General features: G+C 39.5%; 1 protein-coding gene across 1 annotated transcript; it reads right to left on the bottom strand.

Moving 5' to 3' along the window:
* Positions 1-18: 18 nt before the first annotated feature.
* Positions 19-20,147, bottom strand: LOC106933781 (solute carrier family 22 member 6). Its single transcript, XM_015013261.2, has 10 exons — positions 19,536-20,147; positions 18,716-18,819; positions 18,445-18,599; positions 16,527-16,695; positions 15,972-16,095; positions 11,959-12,065; positions 5,055-5,266; positions 4,830-4,938; positions 2,970-3,182; positions 19-2,519 (listed from the first exon to the last, which is right to left on the bottom strand). Exons 1-10 carry the CDS (start codon positions 19,911-19,913, stop codon positions 2,444-2,446), a joined length of 1,647 nt encoding a protein of 548 aa, XP_014868747.1. The 5' UTR covers positions 19,914-20,147; the 3' UTR covers positions 19-2,443.
* Positions 20,148-27,568: the final 7,421 nt, after the last annotated feature.

Below are 27,568 nucleotides of genomic sequence, written 5' to 3'. Positions count from 1 at the left end.
TACCCAGTGATACATGCATGCTCTCAGACAACCTTTATTTCACAAAGTCAGTAAAAATATACAGTATCAACAACATAATCTGAAAAATAATGTGAACGTTCATAGATGCATGGATGATACATAAAGCACGTTTTTCACTTAACTGGTTGAGCTGCCAGAGAGGAGGTGACACCCTCTATCCACTAGAGAGAGTTTCCTCAAAGACATGTTTTGTTGCGAGTTACCACTGTAAACATGGAGGCACTTCCCACTCCCACCTGCCTTTAACTGGGCCAGTAGGAGGCAGCAGAGATGCGCCAGCCGTAGCTCAGCTGGCCTTTAGGTCTGCAGATGTAGCAGCAAACCCTTCAGCAAAACTACATGATGAGGCAAAACAAAGTAAAAACAAAGTCTGGCTGATAAGTCCTACAGCTGCTGGATGCTTTGAAGGTTAGAACTCCCAGCAAGCCGGAAAAAGTCCTTCACAACAGTCTGGGAAAAGCAGTTTCTTCACAGAGACGGCTTTGTTCACAGGCTAACAGCCATGATTAGTGAGGAAGGCGCCGAAAAACTATTGACAGCAAATTGGGAGAACAATACTGAACAAAATGCCTCTGGGTCCCTTTATTTTAACCATATAATCTTCAGACAAAATAATGCAAGAAAAGAAAAAAAAGAAAATCAAATTGCACAAATATCATCTGATTGATACCGTCAGACGAAAACCGTTTGCTTTCACACAACCAGAACCGAGCTGTGAGGTGAAAGTGTCTCAGGATGGCCTGTTTAATTTGCTCTGAAGGGCTCAGTTAAAGTCTGCTCTCCATGTAGCTTCAGGCACCACCAACTCATCATCAGGCAGTACTTGTTGTACACATATGGATAAATAAAACTCTTACAAAGTACAATACTTTATCAAATAAAATGCCCTACCTTGTAAAGCTGTGTTAAAAAAAGATGAAATTATCTTTTGTAGCAGCCGAATAATCTCAACAAAAAAAGAAAAAGAAAAAAAAAATGCTGAAAAATACAGTCTGTTATAAGTGCATTAATTCAGTGGGGTAAAAATCCCATGATGAGGAATAGTTATATTTAACAAAATTAGCAGTGGAAAAATTATTGGTTCTCCAAACATCTACTTTCTACATTCTTGTCATTGGTACATATTTCAAATGGTGGTTTGGTGAGAGACGTGGAAAAAGCCAGACACATCCCTGGTCCTTCACTGGACAACACAGAAACACACAGGACAAACAGCAACACACACACACACGCGCGTGCACACACACACACACACACACACACACACACACACACACACACACACACACACCCACACACACGCACACACACACACACACACCCCCCCACACACACACACACACCTAAAAACAATTTAGAGAGACTAATTAACCTGACAGTTATGTTTTTGAACTGTGAGAGGAAGTCGGAGTACCCGGAGCAAATCCATGAATGCACGGGCAGAACATGCAAACTCCACACAGAAAGACCACTGGTCAGGATTCCAACCCAGGACCTTTTTTTGCCATCAACTATGCAGATAATTCTAAAAACAACAACAACAACAAAAAACCCTCAAAAACAATAAAACAAATTAAAAGCAATGTTGTAATCCCAACCCTTAATCATTTCAACATTGATCAGAGTTTATAGGAACTCTAATAATTTTCAGTTTCTCTAGGGAAAAAATATAATCCGATGCAAAGGCCAATTTCTTTTAGCCAGTAGGCAGAACAAAGAGCCAGCAAAAAGTGACATTCTGGCTCCATGGAACCATTAGACTAGTTTGGGAAAGATGTAAGAAAAAAAACCTTCCTGTCTTACCATCACAAATGTAAACATGTAGAGTTTGCTGGGAATTTAATCAGATCTGTTTTTAGTAACAAGTACGATGAAGGCTCTGTGTTGCTGTGGGCTCATGTTTTTGTTTCGAGGCACTGAGAACTTTTGCTAGACAGGCATCATGAACCAGGCGGTTTCAAACTAAACTGGTGGCTTCCAGCATCAAACTTCAACGGGGTCGTCCAAAAATTGTGCCGCTGAGGAAATTGTAAAAACAATTATTCCTCAGAGAATTTACTTTCAGACCTACTAAACACACATTGCATTAGAGATCTGAGTTTTCTACATTCTTCTGTGATGATATGCTGCTGCACTGGAATAATTTATAAGAATTTTATACATCTTTACCAGAATGACACTAAATTTACCACACTGGAACAAGAGAAATTATTCCATAAAAAAAAAAACATACAAAAATGATCAAGAAGGAATAAAAACACTTTCACACATGCCATTATTTAAAGAGTTTGGGTAGCTTGTAAAGACCCATAATCACAAAGTCTAACTGAAACTTCCACTGGAAGTAAAGACTTATGTCTCAAAAAACGTAAACTGAAAAATACTGAATGCCACATGACATATGTCAGCCAGTGCTGGGAAACTAATCCTTCCTGGGGGTGTCCATGGTAACATTCCTCGGATCAAAGATTGCTGCCATCACACCTTCCTCCTCATCACTAATGAAAGGAGGGGGAAAAAAAGAGGTTTTGTACATCAGACTTTTGGAGCAAAACTTTGCTACTTTTTTCTGCTACTATTTTTATTTGATCACATGCAGCGCCGTGTGAAGGTAATTCAGAACTCTAACTTTTACACATTTTGTCAAAATAACTCACTTAAAAATACTTTATTGCTTCTATGTAAAAGTCCAATAGCAAGTGGGACTGAAATGATTAGTCGGATGAATTGTGATGAATCAATCTTTGAAATAATCCTCAATTAATTTAGCAATTAGTTGATCATTAACTGGAGCATTTAGACTCAAAAAGGCCATTTGCTCAAAGAACAATTAACTCAGAGTGATAAGGAAGACAACACTATACAAAAAAATCTATATGTTTTGCACACGTGACCTAGTTTTAATCCCACATCACCTGAACAGAAGAGTAAAACTTATGAAGTCAGACCTGAGGCTTTCTCCCTCGACGTCCTCGATTGTGTCCGGCAGAGGCTTGTTGGCCGTCTCAGGCAGCAGTAGGGTCAACCCAGCGCCCAGCAGCGGGCACAGGCCAGAGAGAATCATGGGAGCATGAGGATTGATGTTTCTCAGGAGGTACATCATTGGAGCCAGGACACCGCCGATCCGCGCGCACATGGAGCCTATACCAATCCCGTTTTGCCTGTAGATCAGAGCAGTGAGGGAGCAGACAGTCCAGTTACACAGGCTGTTCACAAAGGAACTTCATTAGCATATGGAAAATGTAGGCAGTCATCAGGAATTTGCCTCAAAATAGAAGTGAGCTGAATGGAAGAGTCGTTGTCAGTGTATATAACAGAGGTGTACGGTCATGGTTCAATAACTTTTTGATACACAGCAATACAAGAAACAAAAAACAACAACTAATAATCTTGATTCTACAGTCTACAGCAGTGAACAAATAAAAAAAAAACTAAACTTGTTAAAATAGTCTGACTTTCAGTTTGTTTTTAAATGTTGAATCAAAATATTTAAATGTTAAATCAGTGAATAATAATAAACTGCAAATTTGTTTAGATTTTTCTTATTTATTAAGTCGACGCCTGAATAAGTTATGCAATAGAGCAAACTGAAAATGGTCAAGATTATTATTTAGGAATGTTTGAATAAAACTGTTCTGATATTTGAGAATAACAAATATCAGAACATAAGGGATGCACTGATCCAATATTAATATTGCTATTAAGGCCAATAAGCAATATTTACCAACATTATATCTATTTCATTACCCTTTCAATACCATTGATCTCACCACTGTTCCTGCTTAGGCTAAACTCCCCACAATCCTTTGCTGCATCACTGTCACATGACCAACCTCTTTCTCTCCCCTTCCACAAACAAATGACAACATTGGAAATAAATGTCAGTTGTTAATATTGACCCAGTTTATTTATCCAACTGGTACAAATATATAAAAAAAATGGCTGATATTGGCCGATACTAATGTTAGTGCCGATATATTGTGCAACAGTAGCTTACAGCACTTTTGAGTTGTTTTATATACAATGCAAAGTCCGAGTCGTCCCTGAATGCACCTTAAAAGTTCAGCTGTAATGTCCCATCCCCTCACAGGGAACCCTGGGAAATATTGACTCTACTTTAACTGATCTTTCTTCAGTATCAGTGGTGTTTGCATTTGGCTAGTTTTTCATGGGGCCCCTGTAGACCCCTGGTATGTCGACACTGAGGTAAAACAGCACTACGGCTGAAAGATTCCCTTGACAAGGAAGATGTAATGTGAATAAATTTTAACTAACATTTGCAGGAAATAAAAAACTGGACACACTTTACTGCCTTAAATAGTCAGATAAAAACCACATGCCCACATCATGACTCCTCCACCATCATGCTGTATAGCTGATACTAAATGTTTATGCTTTTATGTGTTTGGTTTTCTTCCAGTGTGCTGATGAACAGAATTACTAAACACATCACTTTCATGTATTACCTGATAGTAATATAAAGGATGTTAGACTATTGGACTCAATCAAATTTAACGGTGACATTAGATAAATGTTTGTTTTGACAAAAAACACCTCATAGCCGAGCTGCCATAAACATTTTTCATTTCAACTTCTCCAAAACAGTTCCCATTAAGTAAAGACTGGCTCGACCAGATCAAATGGCTGTGTGAGCATCCAGTTTCTCTTACAACACACCGACAACTGGCCGTGTTTCAACGTAAATCCTGGACGGCATTGTTAAAACAGATTAAGTACGCTGAGCAAAGGGTTTTAGGATCTTATTTCACCAAACAACACACAGAAATGCACTGCAGGGCAACACCCACCTGATCACTGTTGGAAATATTTCAGCTGAGTAGACATAAATGATAGACAGAGAGGCTGTAATCCCAAACTTTCCAATCATGGCCAGGACCGTTCGGACAACAGGCAGGTCTGAAGAAAAAAAATGACAAGTTGTCACCTCTCAAAAACAGTGCTTAAAAGGACTTGTCTATTTTTTATTCGGCTAAACAGATTAAGTAGAGACTGTTTGCACTGTATCTACATACCGCTGGGGATGCAGGTGGTCAGCAGGCAGGCAGAACCTCCCACTGCTAGGAAAGCCAGCTGAGAGAACTTGCGTGAGCGGTTGAGGGTGAACAGTGTGATGGTGCGTGCAGGCATCTCCACCAGGCCAAAGATCATCTGGGTCAGGTAGATGTTCATTCCGAAGTCGGAAATGTTGAGGGACAAGCCGTAGTACACCAGGACGTTGACAAACCTGGAACATGAAGGATAATGTCTTACGCTTCTTTGTGTCCAACAAAAAGAAAGACACACATTAATGCATGGCATCATTCTAGATGGAGACTGTTCCAACATGACATAAAGTCCTGTGCTTAGGTTCTGGCGGTTAAGCAAGTGTTTGTTGCTTTCATGTCTCTTGCTCTGTTTTATGTTTCTGTGGTCTAACTAAGAGCTATTGGAAAATTTTAAGAGGTTGTTTTACCAGCCAGTTCAGAATATTTCAAATCTTATGTAATTTTCCAGCGTCTTCTGGACCTGATCAGTACTTAATGTTGCTAAGGATTATTGGAGTTTCCTGAGTGTTCATCTAAAACATCACACAGTCATTGTGACTGAATTATTTATAGATTGTTAGAAGATATTTCTCTTGGAAAATGTTTGATTCCACTTCTCACGATAGCAGTGTTTTTGAACAGAACTGCCGGGAGAACCAGCGCCGCATGTGATTGGATCAGGATCGTTCTGTTGGTAGGCTTTGTCTTTGCTTCTCTGGGCAAATGGGTTTTAAAAAAACCTTATTTATTCTCTTGTCATTTCCTAACAGCGGGGTTTTTTGTTGGGGAAGGGAGGGGGACGTGTTTTCATAATAGCCCTGCATTTTATTCAAAATGTCATTCCTAATATGACCACAGGATGGCGACAGAGAGGAGAATTATGAAACCCTACATGTAAGAACTTTCATAAGCGCATTTTATAAGGGTTTTTTTGTGGCTTTCATAAACAGTGGTTTAGTCAGCTACTGCTTTGTTCATTTTGCTGTTTCGTTCCCCTTCATAACGTAGAGGAGGAAAAGTTTTAATGCAAATCAATTATAAAAAAGGCATATTACACAAAACATTCCTCATTTTTCTTGATACTGTTGTAATTTTGAAGGTAAGCAGTGTAAAATTATCTGTCATACTTTCTATTAAAGACATTTCATAGTGTCATAACAATAGTGATCCAATCTGCCAGATGAATGACTGTCACATTCAGATCACAGAATCCAAATTCAGAGCCGTGTTCTGAAACTGAAGCTACTTTTCTCTTTTCATTCAGGTTTCATTCAAACTGCTGTGTTTCCAAAAGCAGTTCTTGCTCTTTTTATTTTTGGGCAGCATATTCTGTGATATTATCATAGAGAATAATGTAGTACATTATAACTCAGCTAAACCTGAATGTTTTTTTTAGTTTGACTAATTTCTCTACATGGTATGCAAATATGAATTTTGCAGTTCAGAGAACAGCAACCTGCCTGATTATGCACTAGTCATTTTTGCAGCAACAGGTAACTGAGCTGCTGTGGGTGTGGGAGAGAGACTCCCAGGCTTGCTGGCACTAAATGTTCTGGCACCAATTGTTGCTAAATGTGGCACATTTTGTGTCACATTTAGTAACATTTAGAAACACTAAATGTGACAGAGTTACATTTAGACCGATTTTATTTAGAGCCTACTGGGTAAAGAAGATCTCTCTGCAGCTCAGAGCTCCCATTTAACAGCTGAACAAAGGGACGTTTCAAAGCACACCCAAACCTTGGCATGGGAGCATTCCACTCAGTGAAAATAACCATTTTTTGCAGGAGTTTTTTTAATTATTATTATTATTATTATTATTATTATTATTATTATTATTATTATTATTATTATTATTATTATTATTATTTTTAAAAGTCATCTAGAAGCACAAGTTTGTGTTTTGGGTTTGTACTGAATTATATGCAAAGAATTATGCCAATCTGAACGTGTCATCTGTGTAAGGGCAGAATGCAGGTCACAGGAAAGTGTTTGTGACCCCATCACTTCCCACCTGCTGCTCTGATGAGTGTTTCAAGCAGACTCCGTTTGACTTGGCAGAGAGGCAAAGGAACAGGCTGCGAGGAAAATGATACAATAATCCAGATCTCAACTAACTGGATGGGACGCCAGGCATGAAGTCTGGCTCACTTGTGAACACCTAAAAAGTCTACAGTAAGAAGCTTTGGCTTACAAGCTGTATTTTCCTGGGAAACTGGTTCTTTCTGAAGCCTTGTGAGAACTGGTCTGGCAGGTTGAGACTTCTGTTTACATTACCATAAGTACTCAGAATTAGAGTTAGACATGTGAAGTGGTGCCACAGAGCATCCAGTGGATTCTACAGAGCATACAGTTTGTCTTACCAAACATTATCCTGGCTGACTGTTCCAACATTCACTGTCCATGAAAGTGATATTGGATGGAATTATATGAGTTGGACTGCAGGTCACTGGATATGAAGTAGACCTGCTTGTTTTTGCACCAAGAGAATTTCAACTTTCCATTATATTATTTCAGTAATGTAACATTTCTTTTAATGAGAGCGTTGATCATTTCTCAGGCTGCAAAGAATAATACAGTGCTCCCGATTAGCCCTAACGATGGCTCCTTGTTGTTCCCCTGAGCTTACAAGGCAGATGGATTTGCCTAAACAAACATTCGCTCATGGTGTGGAAGCTAAGAGACCTCCACTTGTCGCTTACTGAAGTTGTAAGGCTACAAGGTGCATTTTCTATTAAAAATCTCCCAGCAGGCAGAATACAAAACTCAAATAGCTCAACCAGCTAATAGCTAGCTAGCTAATTGGTTAAAGGAACTGACAGAAATATGGGGAGGTCAAGAAACCTTGGTGTTGTTGGGAACTTGAAATTCGTACAGCCACTTAAGGTCTGTTTCTACATCAGATGTCTTCCTCTAAACATTGCCAGAATAAAACTGGTTTCCTGACAAAACAAGACACAGAAGAAGCAGTGCTGAATCCTGAGCAACACCAGAAAAATAAATTATATATGAACCATGTTGATGCCTCAGCTCTTCAGAGTTTCTAGAACCAGATCTAAACAAAGCCAGGCAGCATTTAGTTTCTCTGCTCCTCAGCACTGGAACAAACTCCCTGAAAACCTGAGATATACACAAACGGTTGGTTCCTTTAAATCAGGGCTGATGTCTGGATTTGTGTCTGATGTATATCTAAAATTAACTTCAGCCTAAACTTTGATTTAAATTAGCCTTCGCTCCGGGAAATAATCACTATAATCAACAGGCAATATTTCTATACTTTTGCCTAAATCTTTGCTCAAGATCAAAAATAACAATAAATATCAAAGATAACATTTTTAATTCTTTCTTACTGTAAAACTCTATGTCACGTTTGCAGGGGCAGCAGGAGCAATACTTTCCTTTTCAGAACAAAAGGAAATAGTTTGATGTTTGTGTGAATTTCTTTATATAATATGTTAAAATATTATTTTTAACCACAGTTGTCATCCAGTGAGAATCTCATACCTGTTAAAGATCAGGGCTGGTTTTCAGAATAAATAAAGTGTGCTCGGTTCTGTCTGATCTACTGCTGACTAAGACATGCTTCAATGAGTGTTGAGAGTAATTTGGGATCAAGTTTCAGTTTGTATGTTGCAGTGGCGCCGGGGGTCATGGGGTCCATGCAACCAGTAAAGAACCTGTCTATGGCAAACAGAACTGTATTCACACCCAATGAACTTTTTGTCTCATGTAGTCTTGACATAAACGAAAGTTTCCATGTTTTATGAGGCAAAATAACACAGAATGTCAGTAAAGAACATTTCAGTAGAGCGCAGTGTCAACTTCCTAAAGTAATGGCTTAAGTCATTTTTGCCAAAAGTGTTTTTTTTTGTTTTTTTTTATCTTAAAACATCTTTTGGAAAGGTGGCAAAAAATGGTTTGTGCCATTTACCCTAGGAAGGTGACGATATTTGAGGTTTGTTGTGATGTTACAAAATGTGACAAAAGTAGCTTCTAGATTATTAGAAATGACTATAACTCTGCAAACTTTCCATGTGTTTTTAGAGAAATGTGAAGCAAAAACTCAAAATAAATAAAGATTATAAAAGAAACTCAAAAGAAAGGAATATTCTTTCTGTGCTCTACTCTCTCTGCCGGTTCTGTCACTTTGACTTGTTTTGATTCTGCTCTTTTGCACTAAATTTGTTGATTTTCCTGCAGCGGCCCAGAACCTGACCCAGTTGGGGGAAAAAGCGAGTAGATGGGAGACGCTTCCAGGCTGAGAGGAATGTTGGAAGGTCATAAAATTCCAAGAGCTTCCCTCTCTTTTTCATAGCAGAGCCAGAAAACGCCTGCTGTTTGGCTTGGAAATTTTAAAATGCAGAAGAGACTGAAAAATGAATTCACATCCAGAAGAAAGCTTCCAATGCAAGGTCAAATATGAACGTTCCATCATTTATAATTTATTCCTGCTGCTTTATTACTTATTAATACAATTACTGTATTAGTCTGGTTAGTTAGAAACCACGCCTGTAAAAACTAACCCTAACCCTAACCCTAGGCTCCTAGTTATAATAATGCTGCTAATTATAATACTAGAGTATACCTGAAATCCATTGCTGGATCACTTTCCACATATAGAGGAAACGTTTTTGGTATGAGTGTTAAAGTCAGAGCAGATTTGACATGAGAGACTGGTTCTGTTCTGTGACCACTGGGGTCCAAACGGCCATGTTTCTGAGCTCTGGGAGGAAGCTGGAGTACCCAGAGAGAACATGCAAACTAAATGCAGACTGGACCATTCTGCTGCTAGGCAACAGAGTTAGCATCTGCTCCACAACGCAGCCAGGAAGGAAGGAAGGAAGCCAATCACAAGATGTTTCCCTCTTTAGGTAAGGCCTCTGACATGGAGAGGCGCTTCAAGCAAAATTAAACAATTAGACAAATACAGTTATTAATTATTCAGAAATATTTCATCAACGAAGCTAAAAAATAAAAGTCCATAAAATACAGAAAGTAGTTTAACAAAAAATGTCACAAAATAAAACACCATTATGAAATGAATAATTCACAAATAAATAAATAAATATATGGAAACAAATACATTTCAAAATAAGGTAAAAAAAAATTATATTTGAAAATATTCATTTTGTTTTATTTAATGGATACATGTATTTATTTCATGGAATATTTATCTGCTTTGACTTGGTAAAGATCTCAACACTAAGGAGAAAAATATCAACAGGTCTGTGTCAGTCCAGGAAGAAGTCAGGACTGGGAAACAACTTTACACACACTGGCAGAATACCAGTTTTTTTTGTTTTTAACGATTTTTCAAAAAGAAAATGAATGATCACATAGGAATGCTTCCTTCCTCCATGGTGAGACTTTTTATTTCAAGTAACTAAGTTTGCTTTTTTGGAATCAGAATGAAAAAAGAAACTTTCCATCCATATAGGCAGAGAGCAGCAGCAGAGAGGTGGGATATGTGGTCTGCTGGCGTTCTGATTTTTATTTTTTTAATACAGTTAAACCTGATGGAGTTGTTTGCTCTCAGTTTACACCTGCAACAAACCAGAAGTGCTGCTCCAACACGCAGACTCCTGGATTAGCATTCTGAGCATTTCAACAACTTGAGAACACATTCTTGCTGTAAACAGGGTAAGACAAGAAGTTCCCTGATAGAATTTCCTGCACAGATGAAAATGTATATTGTAATCCATACTGCAGGCTATAACCTCCATCTAATACTCGCCATGCAAAGCTTTTATGGAAAACCACTAAAGCAAATATTCAACAGTAAGTGAGTTACTTTCTACTCATCTGACAGAAGCATGTGATGGAGGGACTCATTCAAGATTATATTGCTGTCTTTTTTATAAAGTGCAACAACAGGGCAGAAAAATATAACATTTTTTGGTCTATAACCAAACTTCACAGTGGTCTACAACTGGAAGCTAATATCCGGTATCTGTGGAAAAGTGTTCAAAGCAGTCCGTTTCCCACACCGCCCCCCGGAAGGCATGTGGGAATTCTTTTTTCCTGTTACGATATCTCGCTAAAGTATTGAATTCCTTTACAATAAATTAGCAAGTACAACCTGTTCTATTTTGCTTAGAGTCACAGTCACAATAAAAGTTTATTTTGAATTAGACATATTTAAAGGGCCTCAGTATATATTAGTATATTTTCTTAAACTCCTTGGTGCAGAAAATTGGTTGAAAATTGATCCATTAACTGTGAGTTCATGTTTGTTTGTGTAAGGTGGAGATGGAACTACACATGAAAACAAGTCAGACTGCCAGCATGAAGAAAACATGAGCAAAACTGTCACTAACTCTAAATACTCCAAATACTTTGGATGTATTTTTTCTTTCTTTCTTTCTTCCCTAAAGTTTCAGTCATCTTCATGTCTCAGAGAAGGGATGTAAAACATGTTTGACCAGATTTTCTCTCACATTTTGTACATCGGTTGCGGTGCGCTTGCATCCTGATATCTTAAAAACGAGATATTAACATACATGGACAAACCTTACAAAAAACTTTTATTATAACAGAAAAACTTTCAGTACTTTCAGTTGCAAAAACTGACATGAAACGCAAAAGGAAAAAAATCTCCCCAGGTCCCTCTGGGGTCTCTGACGTTCTCTCTCTATTAAACTCAGTAATATTATTTTCAGTATGATTTTCTATTGTTTCTGACTTCAACGCAACCAAGAATGAACTCCTTACACGTCAGTGAATTTAAGACAATCTAAAAGGTGCTCTAGTAAGACGGCCTGACCTTGGACATGACCCGACCTTGTCTGGTTTGGTTTGGATGCACAGTGTCCCGGTTTTGATCAGACCAAGGCTGTTTCAGATAAATTCTTCTATAAAGGAGATAAAGAGGTAGAGTTCTGCGAGTACTCACCAAAGATAAAAGACAATCAGGGACTGCTTCCTCATTGTCGGGGTTCGAACAAGGTCAACCAGGGAGTGGTTTTTCTTCAGCTCGGTTTTCTCCTCAGTCTGATAAACCTGGTGAAAAGAGAAACGGGGGGTGGCTGAAACATCCAGCTCTCTGAATGGTTTGCATGTTCAAACGAGAGCCTGTTATCAAACGAATTTATTCAAAGTCAGAACAGAAGCCACTGCAGTGTGCAGTAGCAGTGCCGTACAGTGAGCGAGCCGTCGCCACAGCAACACCGTCAAGCGTATGCTGCTGATTTATGTTTGTTAGTTTATTTAGGTCATCTTCTCTAATAGATTTACCTCATTTCATGAGCTTCCACTCTGAAGCCCTGCTAAGTGAATGCACAGAGTGTGGACTGGGAATGTAACCTGAGCAGAACCAGATCCAGACACCTGTGTGTGTGCATGCGTGTGTGTGTCTCTACACTGGAGATGATCAAGCACTGCTGGGCACAGGCAAACTGGCGGAATTGATCTCATAGTAATGCAGCCTTGCTCATAAATCACAGAGAAACCAAGATGAGGCATAAAAATACATGCTGGATTTAGTTTATGGACCAATCTGGAGGTGGATTAATTTGGAGCAGATATTTGACTTGAAATAAATGTGCTATCAGAATGAGGTCAGAGATGTTTAGGATAACAGCAGCACCTCCTCTGGCAGAGAAAGTTCGCCCATGTGACTCTGGAATGTATTTAGTGGAAAAGAACCTGCCTGAATTCATTTTGGTTTGTGTAAGCAGGAGAATGATTGGTTCTGCTGAGAAAACGCCACGGCAAACATTTGGCCAAGCTAAAAAAAGAGGAAAGGAGAGGAAGGGAGGCTAACCATCACCTGAAGGACACCTTTCTGACTATTCACACTAAACTCTGATAACTCCAGGATAGTAAGTTGTCAGGTGTAAAGTGTCATCCTGAAATACTCTCTCTCTTTTCTCCCACCTCTGAATTTTTACTTTCATCAGCATCTTTTAGAATTTTTTTTTTACAGTTGCACCTTTCTATGGAGTTTGCAGTGAATTGAAAATTGGTTCTGTGATAGAATCAATAGTTTTATTGTGAAATTATGCCTTTTAATTTTCAACTGGACTTTATCTTCTACTCTTAAAGGGGCAGTATTATGTAAAATAAATTTCTTTGAGCTTTGCATCATGTTACGATGTTATTCCCTCATCAAAATGTACCTGGAGTCTTTCTGTGATTCTTTCAAACATGTTTGAGAAATCCTTTAATCTCCATGGCAACCATTCAGGTGTACAAAAATGCCTGGGTGGACCTAGCTCCGCCTTCGAAATGCAGCCTCTGAGTTGCAGTTTCTAAGCACAGAGCAGCAATTCTCCACTCAGCTTCTTCAGACAAGCCAGCAGCAATTAGCAAATACCTGGTGGACCTGTGCATCAGCCGAGCTCATCATAGGAGCTACTTCTTCGTGCAGCGCTGGTAAAAACGTTGTTAAAGGGTTAATAAAGGAGACATGTGATGACTTCCTGAAGGCGGAGTTTCAGGAAGAGCAGGAGTTTTTAAAGAGAAAGAGAACCAATTTCAAAGTGTTAAATTACAAAGTCAAATTTCTTTTAAATCATATTTCATATATACAGCATTTATGTAAAAACTGAAAGTCACATAGTTACTTGACTGTCCTATAAAATGCCATTATGTGGCTGGAAAATACATAATACTGCCCCTTTAATCACTAAACAAGACCTAGACGGAGGTGGCTGCAGTGGGAGGCGTTACTGCTGAGAGTCAATGACTCCGTTTGGACTTCACAGAGGAAATGCTCAGAAAAAACCCTCCGGGGTCACTGACAGTTCCAGGGAAAAAAATGAACCAGGTGTCATTGCTGAATCATGTCTAAACTGTGAAGTGAAAGCGAGGGATTTGAGAGCTTGCCCAATTTTGCTAAAATGCATGAGCCGTCACTGTCAGCTCCTGCAGTGAAAATAACCCTGAAAGTCTTCTCTCTGCAAACATATAAGCTTGGTGACGGGATTTATGAAAAGAAAACTTTGTTTACAGCTCCCGTATCCTTCCCTTCTGGATCAAAACCACTAGCTGCTATTTTGAGCTAAGGCTAACATTGGCAGCTGATCACCAACCTGCTGCCATTAGCCACTAGTTGTTCAGTCCAACAAACCAAAGTCATCTCTGCCCGTTTGAAGCTTTAAAGGAAATGTGGATCTACATTATGCCTTTGTGCCATTTACTTCTGCTGTATGTTTTCATTTATCGAAGCAGTGAGAGTTGAGATGACATCATATGTTGCTCTGTCTTTATGATGAATCACTTGATTGCTACATGTGGCTTTAAGAGAGGAAACATGCAGGTGGGTTGCATCTCTCTCTGCTCCTCTTGTTGGTTTGACATCCTGCAGTTCAGTCTGATCTGCTGATGTCCCATGACTGATACATTTGCAAAGAAGGAAGCTAATACATAGATCACATGAGTGAGGGAGTGCTCAGTCAACAGTGTGGATTATAGAGTTACACAATCTGAGACCACAAAGGGAAGAAAAACTTCCTCCTTGGATTAAAAACATGCCGCCAGTTGTATTGTTTTTAATTTGTGGAATGATTAAAATGTCCTCAATGTTACTTAAATGCATCGCGACACCCCTTGAATCTTTTTGCATTGTTGTTTTACAACAAACAACAATGTAATCTACTGGGATCTAATTTCATTGACCAAAACAAACTAGTGCAGAATTGTACAGTGAAAGAAAAGCAGACAACTTGTCTGATATAGAAATCAGACAAGTGGTGTTCACTTGTAATCTCCAAATAGCTTTGTACATCTAGAGACTAAAATGATCCTTTTTGTAAAAGTCTGCATGCTCAAATTGGATGGAGAATGTCTGTTAGAATCAGCTTTTAACTATTGGTAAAAAAATTCTCATTTGGATTTAGATCTGGACTTTGACTGGCCATTTCTATCCTACTTTGACTGAATGTTGAAGGTCAAAATTATGCACGACTTTGAGTGGGTTTGTCACATAAAACCCCAATAATTCACATTGAGGTTTATGGTTGTAGTGCCATTTGTAGCGGTCGGAGTATTTGTACATGAAATCATTCAGAACCAAAAACATGGAAGAAATCAGCAACAAGCTAATGTGAAACCTTTTTGAGCATGGTACCTTTTGGAGTTTTGTTCATTACTGATTATTTATTAAAGCTGCAGTAGGTTTTATAACAATATATTTTTTTACATATTTGTTAAAACTATCAGTATGTAATATGAGAATATGAATCTGTGAAAGACTGAGTTCCTCTGCCTTCTCCCTGTGGTCCTGCTGCCATCTGCAGAAATACACTAGTTACAGTCAGAAACAACCAATCAGAGCCAGGAGAAGGGTCTTAACACTGTCAATCATTCTCATGTAGACACTGCTCACACCCTACCACATGTTTTCTGTTGAGTGAATGGTCAGGCTAATTAGCATGGCCACCAATAACGGTGGATGAACAGCTACCTTAAAACGTTAAGTTGTTTCTCCATCATCAGCACACCTGCAGCAAACAGGCAAATTTGCATACACAAACTTGATTAACTTCGCTAAGACCTGCCTCCCAGCTCTGATTGGATATTTCTGGCTGATTGGTGTATTTCTGCAGATGGCAGTAGGACCACAGTGAGAAGGCAGAGGGGATCGATCAATCTTTTCATAAATTATCTGTCTCATATTATACTGCCACAACAAGGTGACAGGCAGCTTTACCAAATATTACAAAAAAATTTAATAAAAGTTACCTACTGCAACTTTAATAGAAACATTTCCAGTCCAAAAACGAAAGAAAAAAAAGAGGATTATCATTCCATAAAATTAAAAGTCAGATACTGACAGCTTCTAACAAAAAAAGGTGGAACTTGGCGACGGTTGGTAATTTCTCAGTGCATGTTGTGACACATTTTATGTCAGCATTCTGTCAACATAAAATTAATAGTGACTCTCGTGGAAGGAAGAATTACTACCTGACACATCTCCATGTCCTTACTGATGGGCTTCCCATTCATCTCGGCTGCCTTCAGGATCACGTCCCATGCTTCCTCCTTCCTGTCGTTGGCCATCAACCAGCGGGCCGACTTCGGCAAAACCCTGGAAGGAAAAACACTCTATGTCAAACATTTATCTTAAACATCACCTCAAAGTCCTTTAGGGCATTTTCTGACTGACTTGTTCCAGAAACTCACACCTTCACTGGAATGAAGCCATTACTCCGTTTATTTATTTATTTATTTATTTCTCTCTCTCTCTCTCTCTTCCTCTCTCTCTCTCTCCCTCCCTCTCTCTCTCTCTGTGTGTGTGTGTGTTTTTGCATATGTCAAATATAAATGAGAATCATAAATAACTTGCATGGCAAGAGGCATGCGAGGCAACCTCAAAGAAGGTCAGCACATTTTCCTTTGGTCTGAGGAATGCCTTGTAGACAGAGAATGAATCGCCATAATTCACAAGCAGAAAACAAGTCAGACAATCAGCTTTTGTTTTTCTATTTTCTATGCTTGTTCAGACTGCAGCCCACTCACCAAATGTAGACGATGAAGAGGAAGCCAGGTGCAGATATAGCCAGCTGCAGCTTGCGCCAGTCCCTTATGAGGTACGCCACCCCGGCCAGGAGGATGTACCCAAATCCGAAGAAGTAGTCTGTGATTATCCCGGCCAGCATGCGCTGTCTCAGGCCCGTCCATTCAGTACCTGAGAGGAAGGGACTGATTAGCACCCTGCGAAGCACACGCTGGCCTCTGAACCTTCCCCTTTCTCAGTTCTGGTCATCAGGGAGAACTGCTCTGTGCGTTCTGGATGTGTCTCTGTTCAAGAACACCTGATTTAAATGACGGCATGACCTTTTCTGCAGATGTCAGGGTGTTTTACCTGGTAGTCCGGTGGACTGGGTTCAATTGACATGTGTTACATTTTCAGGTAGTGCACTTTGCTTTCATAATGCACTGTCAATGATCCAAACCCTTTGAAAAACTAGTTCCCTACCCTCACCTGTGGGGGCGCTGAAGGAACGACATGAAAACCTCAGACAACGACACAGAGCACAACTTCCTTCTTTATGAAATGTAAAGACAATGGAGTGGCGTCATATTTTACCGATTAGCATCTTCTATTTTGTATTTTGGCAAAAAAAAAAAAAAAAGAAGAAAAAAAGCCATTTCTCCTGCTAGTGCTAGTTTCTCGTGTTTGTTTCGGTTGTATTTACCCAGAATGCCCAGCGTTGTAGTCCACTTCCTGCTTTTAAAGCAGTCTCCAGTCCGCTTGGTGTTTCCCATATTTATTCGAACAGCACCAGAGTTCACTTCAACCAAATCAGGAAACAGATTTATAGGTGGACAAGACTTTGCTTTATTGGTCTGCATCATATTTTGATTGAACTCTCACACCTAGCCCCACACGAACCGGACTTTCGAGGCAAAGGAACTGGAGTTTGATTAAAACGAACTAAACAATGTACGTGTGAATGCTCCTTATTCAGGTCAGGTGTGTGGCAGAAGGGAAACACCTAAAAGTTTCATGGCAGTGGCTCCCGAGGACCAGAACTGAGAAACCGTTACCTACACAATGACAGCCAGCTAATTTTCCAACATACCCCTTGTCAAACTCTTGGTTCTGGTATTTTTGACAGAGACCAACCCATTGACCTCACTAATAAACCTGTTGAGGTTCAGTCTGACCCCTGGGGCCCCAGTCTACACCCCACAGCACCTAGACAGTCCAAAACAAACACCCCAGTGCCAGACACACACAAAGGCCCTGAGACCGTGACCCGAAAGGTCATGGACTCATGGTTGAGTTACTACTTCATGGCCGACAACATTAGATCAGCAATTTTAGTCTTTATAACCATCTACAATTGTTAAAGTATTAAAAGTATTAAAAGTATTAAAAGTTAAAGTATTTTTGCTATTATAGAACATTTCTCTGCAGGTTACTATGCTACAGCATTGATATAAAGAGGAACAATTCGTTCTGTATTGGTTTAGAATAGCATTAGTTTGGAACACTGATTGCATTGCTTGGTATCTGTAGTTATCTATGATGTACGTAGGAAGAATCAGTAGAGTTCTGGAACATCTTATCGTGGGTTAACCTTGTAGGCCTCTAGAAAGAAGGAAAGGATAAAACTTTCCTCTCCAATGGGCCACACATCAGCTCTGAAGATTGTCAACAATACACACCATGTTTTTTTAATTCTGAGGTTGGGTTTTTAAGTAGGTGCACTCATCAAGAAGAGCCTGAATCCTGAACAGGTTCTTTCCACATGGATCCTTCTATGCATTCATGGTTCCTCCCAAAGTCCACAAACATGCGAGAGAGTTTAATTGACCTGTCCAGGGTGAACCCGCCTCTCGCTCACTGATTACTGGAGATGTGAACCAAACTCCTGTGATCCTGACTGGATCAACCAGCCAACAAGCTGAGGTTCTGCAGGATACTGACCCAAAACAAAGGCGTTCATGATAATACCAGAGATGGACGTTCCCACCATGAAGCGAAGGGCTGTGTAGACGTAGAAATTGGGAGCGAAAGCAGCGGCCACGCCAAAGGTCGCTTGAATAGCCAGGCAAATGAGGATGATGATTCGGCGGCCATATCTGACAAACACAAAAAGACAAAAGTTGTTCTAGAAAGCAATACATGAAGGGGGAATACCACTCATCGAGGATGACCTAGTGTTTTCAAGGAAATATTTGAATGGTTATCAACTTACTTATCAGCCAAGTAACCGAATAAAACCGCGCCGACGAGGAGTCCAAACATGTAGACGGACGAGCCGAGGTTGTTGAGGCTGGAGTTGGAACAGACCAGGTCCCACTGGAACACAGAAAGACAGATGTAGGTGAAAAAGTCTGAAGCTTTCTGCAACAGCTCTTTAAACTGGAGTAGAGCTGGAGGGCATTAGTGATGAAATCTGTAACTGATTTCTGTTTGAGCTGAAGAACCGTGAACTCTGAGAACAGCAGCAACACACAGAAAAACAGGTTTAGGTTTTCAGGTTTTTGTGAAAACTCTGAGATTTAAGGTCAGAGCTGAAGCTCTCCAGTTCCTCCCTTTGGCAGCAATACACTTTTAGTGTTTAAGTGTGTGTAAGTGTGATTACCTGGTGCAGAATTATGAAATAAATTTGTAATTCAGAACATTTATGTCTGTATTCAGAAATCGTTTCATAATAAGAAACGATTAAGTCAGTTCAGATGTTTTTCTGTGTCGGATCGGTATCGGTAACCTCAGATATCGGTACTAGTATGGGAAGTGAATAAAGTGGATCGGTGCGTCCCTATCCAGGACGAACATCCGTCACCTTCACGTGTCATAACCATGCTCTGCTGCGTCGTGCAGACAGGAGTCTGAACTGCATGTGTCCGTCTCCTCTCCCCAGCCAGTGTCAGATATCACAGAGCCGTCTGTAGTAAAAGCCTTCCACATTCCACAGCTGCACCACTTCTTATGTTTAACACATTAATGGAAACTGTGGATGTTCAGAACCCAGAGAACGCGTCTCCGGCAGCTCTGCATGATGTTCCACTCACCTCAGTGACAGTGGTGCTTTGGAATGTCTCCTTGCTGTACTCCCAGCCATCCTGGCAGCTCACGGTGGGGTGCCCGCCTCCGGGGGCCACAGTGCCATCAGGGGCCGCGGTGCTGCCGCCGCCACTGTGGTTCAGTGCCATGTTGCAGGACAGCTCAGGTCGGCCGTCGGGCCCGCTCAGAAGGCTGAAGTTCAAAGTGGCGGGGGTGGCCCCTGAGGGCCAAGCTGAGCGGCACAGATGACGGGGAACGGCCCCGGTGAACACGGACACCAGCATGTGGAACGCCAGGAAGACCTGAGGCAAACAGATCCACACATACAGGAGCTTCTGGAACTTCCCAAAGCCTCCGATTTTGCTCAAAATGTCATCGAAGTTCATTATGCTGGCTGGCTGCAGATCCACACCTCAAATGTTTCTAACCCGTCTGGTCTGACAGAGAGGATCCCCAGATGGTAATGTACTCAAACTGGCAACCAGGAGAGCTCAGCAGCAGGCAAACGTCTGAAATAGAAGTCTGCAGCTGGAGTCTGCAACAGGCAGGTGATTAGCAGCCAGTCGGCATGCAGACGCAGTCACACCTGCTGGGCTCTGACAGCGACCTGTATCTGTGCAGCGCGGGACGCTCTGAAGCTGTTCTGAGCTCAGAGTGATGGGGAAGAGCTTAAAGCAGGAGGGAGGAGCCTGCAACCTCTGGGAGGAGTCAGTGGAGGATGCTCCACTGTCCCTCCGCCCTCACTGAAAGAGTTTCATAAGATTAAATTAAGTAACTGGCTTGGAGGTGAAACCGGGAGTTGGTCATGATGTGGGGGGAGAAGGAGGCAGAGAGGAGGGCAGCTCCATTCTGATGAGGAAAAAAGCCGAAGCATCAGATGACATATGTGTAATTCCTGAGATTACACTCCAGTTATTCTCTGGAGATTCCTCTTGGTGTCACGTTCTGAATGCTGCTGGGTGGAGTGAGGCCACCACACAAAGACAGCAGAGAGATAACAGGGCGAGATTAGGACTGCATTCATTTCTTCAGTCATCACATCCTGACCTGCCTGTCAGCTTGGGTAATCCTTCATGCTGCTGGGTTTAAAGTGACTCCTGTAAGAAGCATTCAGAAAAGTGGAACAGAGCAGAGAGGTAATCTGAGAGCTGTGGTGTGTGTCAGGATCAGGGATCCGGCCTCAATGTGCTTTAAAGATAATTCTACAAATCTTACAGAAAAGAGTTCCAAGAGTCGGGGAACCAAAGTAGAAAAGGACGAAGTAATGAGGAGTGGAGGTTGGGGGCCCATGAGGAAGAGACACCTCACCACAAACTTTCTGTTAAAATTAAACGCAGGAAATAGAAAAGCGAGGGCAAAAAGAAGCGTTAATCTCCCAAAACACAGGAACATGTCAGCTAAAGACACTTTAAAATAAGTTTCCATCTTATTTTACCATAACACTGAGGGAGTTGTTGATCAAACCTGCAGTGTGTTGATTTGAAAAAGAAAAACTTTGACTACAGCAGAAGCTGCAGACGGATCAGGGCCGTTTGCAGTCTGAGTGGCTCTGACCAACATGTTCCTGAATGAAAACCTCTTGGAATCTTTCTACATTCATATCAGCACGCTGATATGAAAATGACGTTTCAACTTCCTATGAATGCACCAACATGGTGGCATCCACTGGCATCCCTGTGACTCACAGCATAGTCACAGCAGCTTGGCACACAGCAGGCTCCGCCCCCAACAAGGTCCTTTAAGTAACTAAGATGTTACACAAGGGCTCACGTGTATCTGCATCAGTGACATCGGCTCTGTGGTGATCAGATAACGAAGCTTAAACCGTACTTTGGAGAAAATGGCAGGTAAAGTTCTAGTTCTACGCTAAAATGCAAAATATATTCCTAGAAATAATATGAAATAAAAAGAACAGCATCTAAATGAAGCATTTAGAAAAGTCAGTGCCTAAAACTTTGCACTGTTTGGAGTCAGTTTGTGATGAAACACTTTGAATCAGAGAGCGAAGATAAACAGCAGCTACTGCTAATGAATATTTTAATTATCAATTATTTAATCGATTTATTGGAGTAAAATAAACTGCTGTACAGATTTAACCTCTTAAGCTTATTTAATGGAATATTAGAAAAGCAGAAGAAAATGCAAATACACAAAATATCAAATAAGAAAGTAAATAGATTATTGCCTGAAATGCATTAACAGCATTTCTGTAGTGAACACTGGATCATTTGTAGCAGAAAAAGCATCTGCAGCTAAAAAAATATTTCAAACATCAAAATGTGAAAAACTCAGTTTTATCTGCTGGATTAACATCAATACGGTGTAGAGCTGATCTGGTGATTAGTTTTTCTGATTATTTGATTCTTGGATAGCAAAAGGCGACCAGCAAGAGAAAATCTATGACAGTGAGGAGTTCTGGTAGAACATAGTTACAGTTTGTCATAGCATAAATGCAAAATGCCAACATCCTTTGTATAGTTCTGGATTAATTACTTTGTTCCTTCAGCAAACAGCCGGTAGAGTCTGTATACTCCAGTTAACAATTAATAGATTAATACATTTGTGTGTTGATTATTTCAAAAAGCAATTAATAATGATTAATCTGATAAATTATTTCAGCCTTAAAAAAAATAAATGCCTTTCTGTTTTTTATAAATAAAATTGATCTCTAAATCTAAATATGTGTTTGTTTATTTGTAAATAAACAAACACAATTTTGTGTCACAGCAACAACTTTTGCCCCTAACTAAATGTATATTCCATTAAGTTGTTTCTTTCTGACAAAGATACCCACAGATATTATGTACTACTGTTAAATGCCATTCAGACTGTCACTGAGGCAACATGCTCTCCTTTCTGACCTCTGCAGGTTCTGCCACTAGTCAAAGATTTCAGTAAATCTCAGCTTTAATTCATTTACATTCACGTGGAAAAAACTGTAGGGGGAGATAGAGTCTCTTTCACATGCACTGCTCAAAGTTTAGGGAGTTCAACATTTATAAGGCTTTCGACTTGTGTTGACCACATGGAGATCCTTTCAGTTTATATGTAAATGAGTTGAGAATGAGCAGAGGCAGTCACATAGATATAAATGCTAGTTGGTCTGCTGGTTTTGTTCTGAAAAATGCAGAAATGCTGGAAAACACAAAACCAGCTTAGACAATCAGCAGCAGGGGAAAAAGTTCATTTTGATCGAATCTGAAGGGAACCAGAGGAACAATCTGTTCAGCATGAACAGGAGAAGGCACAGCAGTAGATGTTTTTTTATGAACTCACGTGAAGTAAACTGAGTGAAGTGAACTCAATTCACTTCACTTTACTTATATATAGTGCCAATTCACAACATATACTGTCTTAAATATTCCACACAAAACCCCCCCCCAAAACATTTCAATTCAATCAAACATACATCCCAATAAAATTCTATAAAATCAGATGATCTGAAAAGACACTTGAGGTTTATAATACACGAGAAGCTGGATGGCCCAGACTTATTCTCACTAACATTTTTTTTAAAAGCAATCAATCTTGGGAATATGAAGGTTACAGGAGAACCTTTGTATTCTCGTGTTTCTTGTACACCTGTAAATGCGACACACAAGCAACTTCCTCAAACAGCGATGGACGTTAAAGCTGCTTCTCTTGGTCCAGTTTTACTTCAAAACCTGATCTGATGGAACGCTGGAAAAGAATGTTATTGTGTTCAAGTTGTGCTAAAAACAGTTAGCCTACCAGTGAAGCTATTCAAACCTAAAATAGCATCTCAATGCTACACATGTAGCAGCAGCACAGACGTCACATTTCTAAAGAAGCTTCATGACTGATCAGGAGTTCATGAAACTCTGGAAAGACGAATGTGTATTAAAACACTCTGCACCAATCTAATGGCTGTACATGATATAAATAACGGATTAAAAACACTAAATATACTTGTTGAGCTAACAACAAAGATATGCTAGATAATTTAGCAGAAGAAAGACTTTCTGAACAGAAAATGTTGCTTATTTTATTGACATATAAACAGTTTGCGATTAACTAATCACAAATTAAATGAGTGGTGAAACTGAGTTTAAGTACTTCTCAAAATATATTTACCCATTGGTAACACTTTTTTGAAGGGGTGTGCATAAGACTGACATGACACTGTCATAAACATGACATAACATCTGTCATGAACATGAAGTCTTTATGAATGTTTATGACTGTTGTCATGAAGTGTCATTCAGTAAATAATGTCACTTTTAATGTAAAGTTGCTCTAAAAGTTGCAATGAAAGTCCATAAAAAATGCCAACTTTGCATTAAATTGTCATTATTTACAAAATCATGCAAAGTTGGTATAAAGGTAATAATTGTAACATATATTGCCAAATGTCCCCATTTTGTGGTTATTGAGTCATATCATTTCATTCTTGTTGTGTTAGTTTCTCTGACTGTCTCAGTATTGGAGGAAGAATTGCTTATTATGCTTTTTTATTGAATTGAAATGTTTTGATGTCCCACTGTGCAACTATTCGTCCTTTGGAAGTAAATCTTGATTTTGCAATGTGGAATTCTTGGTGGGGTTTGAAATATGCTGCAGTTTGCACTAACATAATTAGACACAGTAGAGAGAGCAGTATGTGTTCTTTATGCTGCTCCAGAAACACCAGCTTTCAAGGCAGCTTGCTTAACTTTAGAAGCTGATCATCCATTTCACTGAATACGTCTTTCTGCTGTCTGACCTCTTCCTTCCTGTCTCTCTCTCTCTGTGTTAATAACTAGTATTAGTTATTAATTTGAGTGAAAGGACAGGCTGATCTCTGCCCTTCTAGAGTATCCAAAAAAAAAATTACCTGCAGCAGTCCCAGACGGGTTAGAAATGTAATCTTAGGTCAAACTTTGTGGATCATAGTTTTGTAAATGGAGCCTCACTGTGAGTCTCTGCTAAGACTGGGGAAAATACAGAGAAACACACACAGAGGAGCCACTAAGCCCTCTGTTATCCAACCAAACAGACAACCAGGAAGTGGGACATCAAAATGAAGAAAACAACAACAAAAGCATCATACCTGTGACTAAAAGTACAGTTGCTAAAATAAAAGTAAAAAGTATCTGTTCAAGAATTGACTCATGTAAGAGTCAGGAAGTATTTGGTAGAGAGGTTATTCACTGATCACAACATTTTATTCATTATTTTAAGGTGAGGTAATTTTATTTATATAGCACATTTTCAGCAAAAATTAAAAGTGCTTTACATGATTAAATGTACATAATAATTAATGAAAGAAAACAGCAAAGAGAGAGAGAGAGAGAGAGAGAGAGAGAGAGAGAGAGAGAGAGAGAGAGAGAGAGAGAGCTAAATATTGATCTAAAGTATGTAAACTAAATGTTCCTGTTCTGAGTTTAGAGCTTATAAAATGATGTAATAAGTGAGAAAAGCAGAAAGTTATGTGCAAAATTTGGTATTTTGAAGACCAAAATGATAAATTTTTTTTTTAAAAACCCCAAAACTGTGGCAACACTGCAAGATTTTTCAGTAAAGAGACACGATCACGGCTTGTTCTAGAGTCGGCCTGTTAGTGAAAAGAAACACAAGCAAACAATAACACTATTAAGCTTATGGAAATATTAATAACTTATGACATATTAATATGTTAAGGAGCTTTTATGAATTTATATTGTGTGGTTCTGATTTCATCGTTGTGATTTCTGTACAATAAAACTATTGATCTATTGATAGATCTACATAAAAATATCCCCCATGTTTCTGTCCCACATCTGTATAACATTAGGGAGGGTATGTCTTTACAGCTAAAGCACTGAGTGAATATATTTACAACACATTCTTTGTTAAGAATTTGTTAAAACATTAAATATATATTTTAATGTAAGTTAAGGTAAGGTCATTTTATTTATGTAGCACATTTTCAACAACAAGGCAGTTCAAACTGCTTTACATGAATTAGAAGGAAATGCAGCAAAACAACAAACCAAAGGAAAGAGCAAAAGAAGAAAAAAATAAAACAAAGAAATATATAACCCCCTGTTTAAGAATAAGTAGTTAATGATTTATAAACTAGTGGTTTCCCTGGAAATCCTTACTAGGTTTCTAGCAGGATGTCCTGAAGCAAACTTTGACCCCGGACCCTAAGGGGTCACGTCAGTCACAGAGACTCAGCCGTACTGTCAGAGTGGCAGGTGAGAAGAAACAACCCGACAAAGCTGGAATGTGAAACCAACACCTGTTAAAGCATGAGCATGACAGATTACAGAAAAATGGTAATTATGCATCTGAAAGGTGTGATGAGCCTGAGGCAGTTCCCGCACTCAAAGAGAACATACTGTAAGCGCAGGATTGAGACGCTTTGACTTCACATAACAATTATTCAACATGGTTTGAAGTGCGGCCGTTTGGAAAAAAAGCTTTCATCCTTTCAGCTGCTATTAAAATCAGTAAAAATGATTTGGGACCCTGAAAGTGAGCTGCACATGGGAATGCTGTGTTCTAAAACACTGATATGAGGCGTGCAGCTGACTGAGCGTGTTCAGCAGTCCTGTTCCAAAGCTTCTGGAAATTATGTTTGGAAAATCCTGACCAGAATTCTTGCATTCAGACAAATGACCTCATGCAGGGCTAACACAGTTAGCACATGTAGGAACATCAGTGTTTACACTCTAGAGCTGGAAGAGGTAACTTTTACCAAAATATGCTTTTTAATGTTTTTGCTAAAACTCTCACTATGTCATGACAATATTAACTCAGATATATAATTGCTGAAAAATGTTAAATTCCTCCACCTCTTCCCTCTGGTTGTGCTGCCATCTGCAGAAATACACAACTCCGTCAACCAACCAATCAGAGCAAGGCTGAGGGTCTTAGTGCTGCCAATCACCCTTGTGTTTACTGTGATCACTGCACAGCAGCGGGTAGGGAGGGGCAACACAACGCTGCTCTATGCTCAACTGTTTACTCCAGCACTTCCTCTGGCTTCTCATTAATATGACTTTAATTTTACAATAACGTCTTCAGTCTGCACTGCAGTAATCTTACATCAACAACCTTTCAATATTAGATATCGTGCATTCTCATTTCTGCTTGTTTGTAAAAAACAAACAACAAAAAAAAACATGAGGCGTTTCAGTCATTTCATTGAACAGATGTCATCTGGTGTTGGGTTTGGAAGTGATGAGTGGGCAAAAACATGTGGGAGCATTGCTTGCTCATAAAAGAAGCAACTAAAGCATGCAGTCCTCACAGCCAGCAGACATGCTGTTCTGAACTGATAAAAATGACAAAGGAAAAAAAAAATCTGGAATAAATAAGTCGGCTGGTCCAGCAGTTTTAAAGGAACGTTCTGTGCTTTTCTGCGAGTAAATATTAAAGGTATATGCTCAGTCCCTTCACAACTCCAGATGACAGGATGTTATAATCAGGCATACGGATCTGCACGCAAACTCACAACCACTGGGAAGCTGAGAAAAGCCCAGTGGACGAAAAGTTTCAGAAATCTGACCAAAGGCTTTGAATCCAGAGTTTCTTGTGTCCCTGCTGGTTAAAAAAAAACAAACTCCAGCTGAGGCCTTGGATGACGTCTGATATAATCATCACCAACACATGTTAGTATCCAGGAGCTCATCTGGATGAAGTCTCAGTCTCAAAATCTCAATAAATCCTGCAACTTTCAGAGGAAACAAACTGAAGCATACCTTAAAATTTTATGGTGAAAAGTCTGAGAAAAAGTAAATAAGCAAGTGTAAAAATATTTCTAAAAAACAAGCATGCATAATAATGTTTTCAGATATTTCAGCTTGTGTGCACAGCCTCATCTGCCCTAAATACAGCATTTAAAATAAAATAACATTTTGTTTTATTCTAATGTCATGAAAACTATTTAACCATTTTTGATTCACTTTTAGGACCATCCTAAATTTGGTGAAGTTAATAATTTCCCAAGTGAACTCATGAAAGCCAGCAGAAGACCGAAGGCATTATTGATCCTAACCTTGAAACTCATAAGGCGTCATCAGATCTCTGAGTCTCTGCCATGTGAGTGCAGGTT

The sequence above is a fragment of the Poecilia mexicana genome, unplaced genomic scaffold (assembly GCF_051168715.1).
Source record: "Poecilia mexicana isolate PSO_F unplaced genomic scaffold, ASM5116871v1 scaffold_21, whole genome shotgun sequence".
NCBI lineage: Eukaryota > Metazoa > Chordata > Actinopteri > Cyprinodontiformes > Poeciliidae > Poecilia > Poecilia mexicana.
The sequence above is the reverse complement of the archived record's forward strand: the minus strand, read 5'-3'. Positions and strand labels throughout refer to the sequence as shown.